The sequence below is a fragment of the Macrosteles quadrilineatus genome, unplaced genomic scaffold (assembly GCF_028750875.1).
Source record: "Macrosteles quadrilineatus isolate MER2022 unplaced genomic scaffold, UCM_ALF_1.0 Scaffold_1__1_contigs__length_201487025, whole genome shotgun sequence".
In the NCBI taxonomy this organism is placed as follows: domain Eukaryota; kingdom Metazoa; phylum Arthropoda; class Insecta; order Hemiptera; family Cicadellidae; genus Macrosteles; species Macrosteles quadrilineatus.
This window is the reverse complement of record NW_026542594.1, coordinates 13546063-13555420: the sequence shown is the minus strand read 5'-3', so window position 1 is coordinate 13555420 and position 9358 is coordinate 13546063. Positions and strand designations below refer to the sequence as shown.

The window sequence follows — 9358 nt, the reverse complement described above, 5'->3', positions numbered from 1 at the left end:
TGTTAATTCTCCCGAGAGTTGATGACTTTGCAGGAAGGTATATGATTTTGTCTTCCTAAGAATAGACTCCAGAATCCCTAAAAACCTCTGGCAAGGTTGTGCTTTCTACTAGAGAGGATATGATATTATGTATTTGTGCTCTGAAAATCTATCTTTGTGAATCATAGTAAGGTGTTAGTGAAATAATTATCAGGGTTGTCCAGATGAAACATTTTTATAAGAAACACTTTTGATTGAACATTTTCTGACATATACTAATAACTGTTAAATATTTATTATTTATTATTCAGCCCATTAATCACTCTCATCATCAGGATTAAAGAATCTTTCATACTTGTTCCTAGAGACCTTACTCTCCTCATTAGTCTTGTAGTTGACCTGGTAACTTTCTGTGATTGCAGCAGTCTGAAACCATAACACCACTCACTCAAGTATTACGACAACATATTTATGATTATGATACTTGGAACTTGGAATGGTGGTTCAAGTTGTGCAATGAGGGATTTTAAGAAGAGTGTCATGTTTATGAAAATTAAAATTGTAAAATTAAAATAAGATTTTACCAAAAAGCCCAAGAAAGTGAAAGGTGGGGCCTAAAGTTGCCTTTATATGTTCTAGGATAGGATTTTGGCCATTAGAATCCACAATGAAAAATGAATTGTATCACCACAAAAATTGTGCTTTTTTATGAAAATATGTAGCTCAAAAACATTCAAATCTTTAAATCTTAAATTTTTAAATCTTTAAAACAACTGTAAGAAATGGCGAGATGGTGGATGGCAATAGTACCGTAATCTTATTGACCAAAATCTGTTAGTTTTATGATCAGTAAAGTATATTTTGAGAATACCTGTGACGTTGATGAGGCTTGGCGACTTAGCAGAATCAACAGAGGACAATAAACAATGTTGATGATTCCCACAGCTCTGAGCAACCAAGGGAACCCTATCAGGTGGACCACTTCTCCACCTATCATTGGACCTAAGGCACAGATAAACACTACTGGTGTACATCTGTTATGTGATATGATATTGTTAACATTAAAAAGCTTAAAATTAAATTATTCAAACATAAATCCTAACAAATAACTCTGGTTTATCGAAGCAAAATTAACTTAGACAAAAGAAAAGTCTTTGTTTCAATCACCATTTCTACATACATAACTTTACAACTCATCTGTAAATTTATTTTTATAATGTACTAGCTGGCCCGACAGACGTCATCCTGTCCTAATGTGGTTTTATGTCAAATGCTCGTTCATTTTCAAGATGAGCACGTTCGCATGACTCAATCACGTCTTGGTTGAAGTTAGTTCGCTACGCTCACTCACCTTTAGGTTGGAGCTCGTTCGCTACGCTCACTTGCCTTCAGGTTAGCTCGTTTGCTACGCTAACTCACTTCCAGGTTGAAGTTCGTTCGCTACGCTCACTCACCTTTTGGTAGCAAATTAGCTGTTGTCATGAATGAAAAAAATAATAGTGCTGCACCCTGTTGGTAAACCTATTAACTTTTTAATGATATTAAACATCACAGAATTAAATTATTTAGTTGAACCAGCTGTTAAGAATCTTTAATTCCATTTAAATATGAGTACTCATTAGGTTAACATGGGAAACTCCAGAGCCACTGGGGCCCTTTGACGGATCTGCACCAAACTTCACACAAACCATCCTTGAATAATGCTTAATAATACCTGAAAATTTCATTACAATCTGTCGAGCGGTTTCGGAGTCCATAAAGGACAAACATACATACATACAAACAAACATACATTGGACTTAAATATATAGATTTGACATAACATCTTCAATATTATCTTTCTATATCTATAATATTAAAACGAAACAGTGTTTTTTTATTTCACGATTCTGAATCAACCACTCGACAGATTTTCATGATTTTTGTATTGAAAGAAAGATAATTTTGAGAACTAGGGAATGTCGAAGCCATAATTTTAGTTTAGGGTCCCAGTTTTTTATAAATTAGGTTTTAATTTTTAAAAAGTCTAGCAGCCGACGCTAAGATTCTAAACTAGCTTTTGGCATAAAATAATTTGCTTTACATAACAGCTGTAAACATTCAGCTTTTGGGTAAAAATGTAAAGACATACATAGGGTTGACTTATTTATACTATGTGTAATGCTAATCATTGATACGTTCAATTCTTCTGTAAGAGGATGACAGATTAATTAAATATACATAGTAAAATACTAGGATGTTCAAATTATTTTTTAAAGCAATCTTTGTAATCTTCGATTTGTTTTAGAGCAATATAATTTGTTTTAACTAACAGCTGGTTAAATATAAACTATGGAACTATGAGGTTATTTTATTTACTCTTATTTTGTCATTGATTATAGGAAATAAGTAAGATTAGTAGAGATAATTAGACCACAGTTTAAAATAGTTTAGACCAAAATTAATTAAACCACAGTACAAATCGAGGCTCTGTACACGAGTCTAATTAAAAAAGGATAAATGCAAATTATATTACTGCTCCACTTTTCAAGGAAAGATTAGAAAAATGACAATGTTTACATGTTTTAATTCTTCATGGTAGCCTTTTGTTTACAATTAATGTTTGTCTGCTTTAACTTTGTTTGGATTAGGCCCGGAAATATTGATGTCATAAAAAGAAGATCAAGAATAATCAGGAATCACGATTTTAAATTACCACCACAACCTAAGGCCCCCCATACACGTAACGATCGGCCGGCCGGCCCGGCCTGAACAGTCCACACCGGCCGGCCGATCGTTACGTGTATGGGGTCGTCGTCCGGCCGCCGGACGACCAAATTGGCCGGTTGACGACTGATGGGATTCCCATCAGTCGTCGTCCGGCCAACCCCCGCCTTCAGGCCGATCGTTACGTGTATGGGGTCGCCGGCAGGCCGCCGGAAGGCCGACAGTACAGTAGTAGCATTATTTTTTTTATTTACGTTCATTTTTAAGGTCATTGACATAACCTAACTTTATTTTCTGTTCAGTCTTTGTACTAATATGGCTACGTGGACTAATCAGCATGTGCTAGCCTTTATAGAAGAATACAGAAAGCATGAATGTCGGCGGAGGGTCAAAACAAAGGCATACCACAACAGGGACTTAAAAGATCCAGCTTATAGCAAGTTAACAAAAACGTTTTTGCCGTACAAAACTGAGTGCATACTTGCCACTAGGCGGAGAAATTTCAGTCCGGCCGGCAGGCGAATCGTTGCGTGTGGCCTTCCGGCTCTCGCCGGCCGGCCGATCGTTACGTGTATGGGGGGCCTAAGCCGGGTTTTATACAAAGATAAACAGAAGGATGACATAGATTGAACACAACGTCAACATTGACCTAGGATACTGCAATTAGACAAACCATCCTTTTATGAAATCGTGTTCAGTTGTGGTTACGTTTGGGGGTGCCTATATCAGCACCCCCAAACGTGAAAATAATTCTTTTATTTCAATTATGAATATATTGTAGTTTAAATTAACTAATATGGGAAATTACGATGTATATTTATTCAATGAGGGTGGGTAATTGTCAAGGATAGAACCATAGACTAAGCAACACAACAAACTAAACAAACACTTGGGGGAGTATGTTTTATCTATGATAGAACTGATAACGGCATGGATAATAAACATTGACAATTACGTCATTAGCTTTACTAGCGTGTTTACTTTTTATATTCCTGCTACATGTGACCAGTTCTTTTTTTCAAATGAATGTTATTTGAACCAAACAGCTGTTCCAAAACAAACTGTTATTGTTTTTCCTTTTCTTTGTTTACACTTATTTATTTAGCAACTAATGCAGTGAAATAATTGATATAAATATAAAGGATAGGTGTGACGATTAGTTTTGATGTTAGGACACCAAACTTAAATTATGTGTACTGTGAATTTTATTGGATATTATCGTTTTATTTTAGGTCGTTTCTATTCAGACCTACTGGCAATTGTGTATAGTTGTATTGTGGTGATAATAATTATGAAAGAGGCAGGTATGCGATGGAAGGTGGTATCGTTGACTAGGTCTATACACTTCTCAATTGACTATTACCATAGATAAAACATACTCCTCAAGCTATTACTCTCTCTACTGTAGGCTACTTATAATCAGTGTGCGTCTGTGCGAATCGGCTGCAAATCTCACTTCAACGCTTTTCACATCGTAAAAATTGCAGAATTGCTGTTTTATTGTAAAATTATCAGATTTAAAATGCATATCGTATAGGCCTATGATGGAATAAAAACACATTTGGTCACACAACATTTGTTTACAAGATGATTTTTCACATTAAAACTGCAAAAAACTTTGTCTTTAGCCTATGTGTAAACTAGCTGATCTGATTTGTACACGGTTTTAACTGACAACTGAATTCCCGTACGTAGGACGGGCTAACACCTCGTACTTATTTAATACGCAAGCAGGATTTTTGTGACAATTACTCCCCCGAAACTACTGAACCGATTGACATGTTTTTGGTGTCATTGGAAATAGCGTAACGTAAAGTTGTGCAGTAAACTTTCTTTTTAGGGAAATAATTAGAGAGTGAGGCCCTAGGGCCCTTTAAAGTTTCGTACTTCTCCATAAGATTAACATGGGAAATAAACATTGTTATGAAACTCCAGCTGTTGTCAGAAATGCTGTTCTACTATTTAATTTAATTTGTTTACAAGGAGAATAATTGTTTCTTGTGCCATGTGGTCAATGAATTATACTTTTGCATATATTTTAAATGCAATACACTATATACAATGATAGTGATACATTAAGAGATCTTCATTTAAATAATCAATAAGAACGATTGAGCCTATATGTTTCCTGGTAAGTGTGTTTCTTATAGTATCTTATTGTAAAACCGAATTATTCTTTTCTTCATTCTCACCCCATAGCGAAGCACGGGCAGAGCAACTAGTATAATAAATTATTTCTATTAAAAATTTATAAAAAACCTTAAATCAATTAATACAAACCCTTTAAGAAGCGAAATGCTTATGGAAAATAGTCAGACTGGGATTTTGATTCCAAAATGAGCTTCGGAATACGTTTGCTCATGTGGCGGCCGCGCTACTCTCTCACTCTCTCTCTCTCTAAACCGATTCTTTGTCTCACTTTCTCTTACTCAATCAGCCGACTTGGCCGTGCGCTCGTGATAGTCCACCTAGCGACCGCCGAAGAAACTATCCAACAATCAAATATAATCAGACTGAATTTTTAACAAAGATATTGCGCTTCTTATAGGTTTTTATTCATTGCTTAAATCAAGCTCAATAAGAATTGTTTACATCCACACAATTTACATTATTAACTTAATTTTAAATTTTAGACAAGGTATGTAAAAAGTAATGTTTTAAAGCAATATCTTAATTTTTATTATTACAGTTAACTAGTTTAGTTATCATTTGGGATAGGCTAATTTTATCCAGACTTAGTAAAATAACTCAAAAGAACAAAGCACAGGAAACAGTTGAGTAGTTACCAAGACAGTAAGCCAGGCTGACAGCCATCTGCTGCAAAGCGTAGACGACGCCGTAGTGAGCGCAGTGTCTGGCGTCGACCAGTGTAGCTAGCAGAGGTACTAGAGCTGAGTCTACTACTCCGATACCCAGACCCAAGCCAAGGTGAGGTAGAGTCAGCTGAGCCATGGTCTTGGCACTGGGGACCTATAACTTGATAATCAGTCAAGTAGACTTGAAGGAACACAATATATGGTGTCGAACAGTGTAGCTAGTAGAGGTACTAGACCTGAGTCTACTACTCCTATACCCAGACCCAAGCCAAGGTGAGTTAGAGTCAGCTGAGCCATGGTCTTGGCACTGGGGACCTATAACTTCATAATCAGTCAAGTAGACTTGAAGGAACACAATATATGGTGTCGAACAGTGTAGCTAGTAGAGGTACTAGAGCTGAGTCTACTACTCCTATACCCAGACCCAAGCCGAGGTGAGTTAGAGTCAGCTGAGCTATGGTCTTGGCACTGGGGACCTATAACTTGATAATCAGTCAAGTAGACTTGATGGAACACAATGTATGGTGTCGACCAGTGTAGCTATAGTAGAGGTACTAGAGCTGAGTCTACTACTCCTATACCCAGACTCAAGCCGAGGTGAGGTAGAGTCAGCTGAGCAATGTTCTTGGCACTGAGGACCTATAACTTGATAATCAGTCAAGTAGACTTGAAGGAACACAATGTATGGTGTCGAACAGTGTAGCTAGTAGAGGTACTAGAGCTGAGTCTACTACTCCTATACCCAGACCCAACCCGATGTGAGGTAGAGTCAGCTGAGTCTTGGCACTGGGGACCTACAACTTGATAATCATTCAAGTAGGATTGAAGGAACACAATGTCTGGTGTAGACCAGTGGGTACCTGCCTTTGAGGGGCTCACTCTAAGTCTGGCTGTTAATTTTTTTCACAACTTAGATTGCAATCTTATCTTAGTGGTCCTTTATGGCTTAGACAATGTTCCGAACAAAGTGCAACCAGCAGTTCCAGTTGACTTTATACCCTCCATCAAGCTCTTAAAAACCTATTCAACGATAGGTAGCACCTTAAGATTTTGAGTGGCCTCCAGGGGAAAAGATCCCAATTTGGACAGCGGGAGGGTTTTCTGCCTAGTTGTTAACAAGCAGGCAGCAAATGCAGTCGGATGAACTGAACTTTTTTCATCAATCATACTATTTATTTAACACAATCATTTCCATCGAGTAAGGTATGACTGAAAATAACCATTAATGATAAGAACTGCAGGATGTAATAGTCTACCTCATTGTTTAAAGAATTTAGATAGATGGATAAACTTAGATTAAACTGTAGATGAAGATAGATAAATTGAGAAAAAAACTAGATAATGTTTCTAGTGGACTGTATTTCTTCAACTGAACAAAAGTAAACAAGATATAAAATAGTTAATATGAGAACAGCTGTTAGAAACAGTAAATTAGCAAAATAACTTTAAACACCCCAAGCAACCCCAAATTTCAATCCCGCCAATTCGTAAACCGGATGGAAGCTGGGCTAAGAGTGACATAGAAAAATCTGAAGCTTTCGGGGATTACTTTTCCAATGTATTCAAGCCAAATGTAGGTGTGGTCAATAATGAAGAAGAAATAATAGAATTCTTGGACTCTCCACTTCAACTTGACTTTCCTCTCGAAAAATTCAGACCTACAGAAATTAAGGCAACCATTGACAAATCGCTAAATCCGAAAAAATCTCCTGGTTACGATTCTATCACTGGGAAAATGTTAAAAGAACTGCCAAGGAAAGGAATTATTTTTATTGCATTTCTCTTTAATTTTATATTGAGACTAGACCACATACCAACTCAATTTAAGAAAGTCCAATTAATTGTTATACCAAAACACATTTGTGTTTTAAAACCAATTTGGACTTATGGTATTCAGCTCTGGGGATCAGCAAGTACCTCAAACATTGAAATTATTCAACGTTACCAATCAAAATTATTACGTAAAATTGTCAACGCTCCTTGGTTTGTTACCAACAGAACACACTTCACAATGATCTTCAAATTCGAACAGTAAAAGAAGAAATTACAAAATCTAGTGAAAAATACATTATAAAATTGGAAAATCATTCAAATCATCTTGCACTTAATTTATTGGACAATCACAACACCATTTACAGACTGAAGCGACATACGATATTGGACCTACCATTCAGATTCGGCTAAGTGTTATCAAAATTCTCTTTGTTTGCTAGTGTTGACGGTGGTCAATCACTAGCTCATGTTCTTCAAGTTATTTTTGTATTACTATTTATATCATTTGCTTATTGTTCAACTTGAACGGATTGTAAATTAAATAAAGTAAAAAAAAAAAACTTTAAACACTCATCATGTCACCATTATTTCATTTCTAAGTTGTTCTGGTAGGTTGTTGAATACAGGGCCCCTTTGTAGGATGGCTTCTTTTCAAAGAGACTTAGATGGTGAGGTGGTATTGCAAAGCTTGAGGCGTTACCTGTATTGCGATGGTGAATGTCTCTGTTTTTTGTTTGATTTGTGGAGATGGCATGGAGAATTGCCTCACGGATGTAAAGTGATGTCAGTGTGAGGATTTTTAGTTCCTTAAATGCATCACGACTGCTTTCTTGATATTGAAGGCCTGCTAGACATCTTATAGCTCTTTTTTGGTGGATAAGGACTCTTTTTAGATAGTTGTTGGATGTACTTCCCCAGACCACCAGACCATACCTGAGGTGTAACTCGACCAGGGCATGTTAGGCTGTTTTTGCGGTGTCCAGACCACCAACCTGCTTCACTCGCCTGGATTAATACGTTTGTGTCTTTATTTTTAGTAGGGTAGTTCAGCTGAACAGTTTTCTTTTCATTTAGAGCCAATTTGTTTACTGTGCAATATTGTTTAGTCATATTGAAGGTTATATTGATGTTTCGGTTTAAAGTTTCTGTTGATTTGTCAGTAAAGCCTGGTTTACACGGGTCGAGTATATCAGACGAGTTATTCGGCCCAGTTACTAGGCCCAGTTGTTGATTTGTTCAACTCGCTCGGTACTTGACTGGACTGTCTACACGCATTCCTATTTCAAACAGGGACAGTGTAGGCACAAGAAGTAATTTTTATTATTTCTCTATGATGAAGGTTATTCCGTATACCGTAGCATTCGTGTTAAATGTTACTTGAGTTTAAAATGGCCCTTCACAGTTTAATACTGAATCTATACAGTAACTTAACAATAAATAAGAACCGGTAAAGGTTAACTTAATTAAATCACTGAATTAGATATAAAACTGAATCACCACTTAAATTCAGAGGTTGCTTAAAAGCTTATTTGCAAATAACTTTTAAACGGTGAGGAAATAGACCAAAGTGAAAAGTGATATTCTGAAAGAGAATAAGATTTGTTACAAATTACTAAACTGCATTTCTTTACAAAATCACTTGTACTGTTCAAATAAACCATTGAGCATTGAGGGTGAGTATGCCTACACTACTCACTGAACTAACCTCAATACTGATCGTTGTGTGTGATCAATTCACTCAGCGACCACAAAAAAAAATTAAAAAAATAATTCTGTGGTCGCTGGACTCCTTCGTTCGTTCGTTCTTCGTTACGTTCCAATCCAGAGAGCTGAACCCCTACTGGACTGAGGCTGTTTTAGGACTTGGTCCTCTTCAGCCAGCTGGACTCCTTGGTAAACAGATGTTTCGCGGGCAAATCGTGGTGGTGGCTGCAGCTACTGGGCCGAGCAACTCGGTTTTCAACTAAATCACTCGACTCGCTCTCAACTGACCTCTTTTTATCAACTCGCCCGTTGCTCGACTCGCCTGCATGTCTACACCATGCGAGTTAGAGAGCGAGTGGCAACTCGTACACTGACTCGCC

The 9358-nt window shown here is 36.9% G+C and overlaps 1 protein-coding gene across 2 annotated transcripts in view; it reads right to left on the bottom strand.

Moving 5' to 3' along the window:
* Positions 1-207: 207 nt before the first annotated feature.
* LOC128982026 (synaptic vesicular amine transporter-like) overlaps positions 208-9358 on the bottom strand; it is a 55442-nt gene continuing 46291 nt past the window's right edge. For both annotated transcript variants that reach the window (XM_054401067.1, XM_054401075.1), the window contains exons 11-13: positions 5472-5655; positions 851-981; positions 208-405 (exon numbers count right to left, since the gene is read on the bottom strand). In XM_054401067.1, coding sequence (XP_054257042.1) covers positions 295-405; positions 851-981; positions 5472-5655 — 426 coding nt within the window. In that variant the 3' untranslated portion in view covers positions 208-294. The remainder of the gene's footprint in view (positions 406-850; positions 982-5471; positions 5656-9358) is intronic.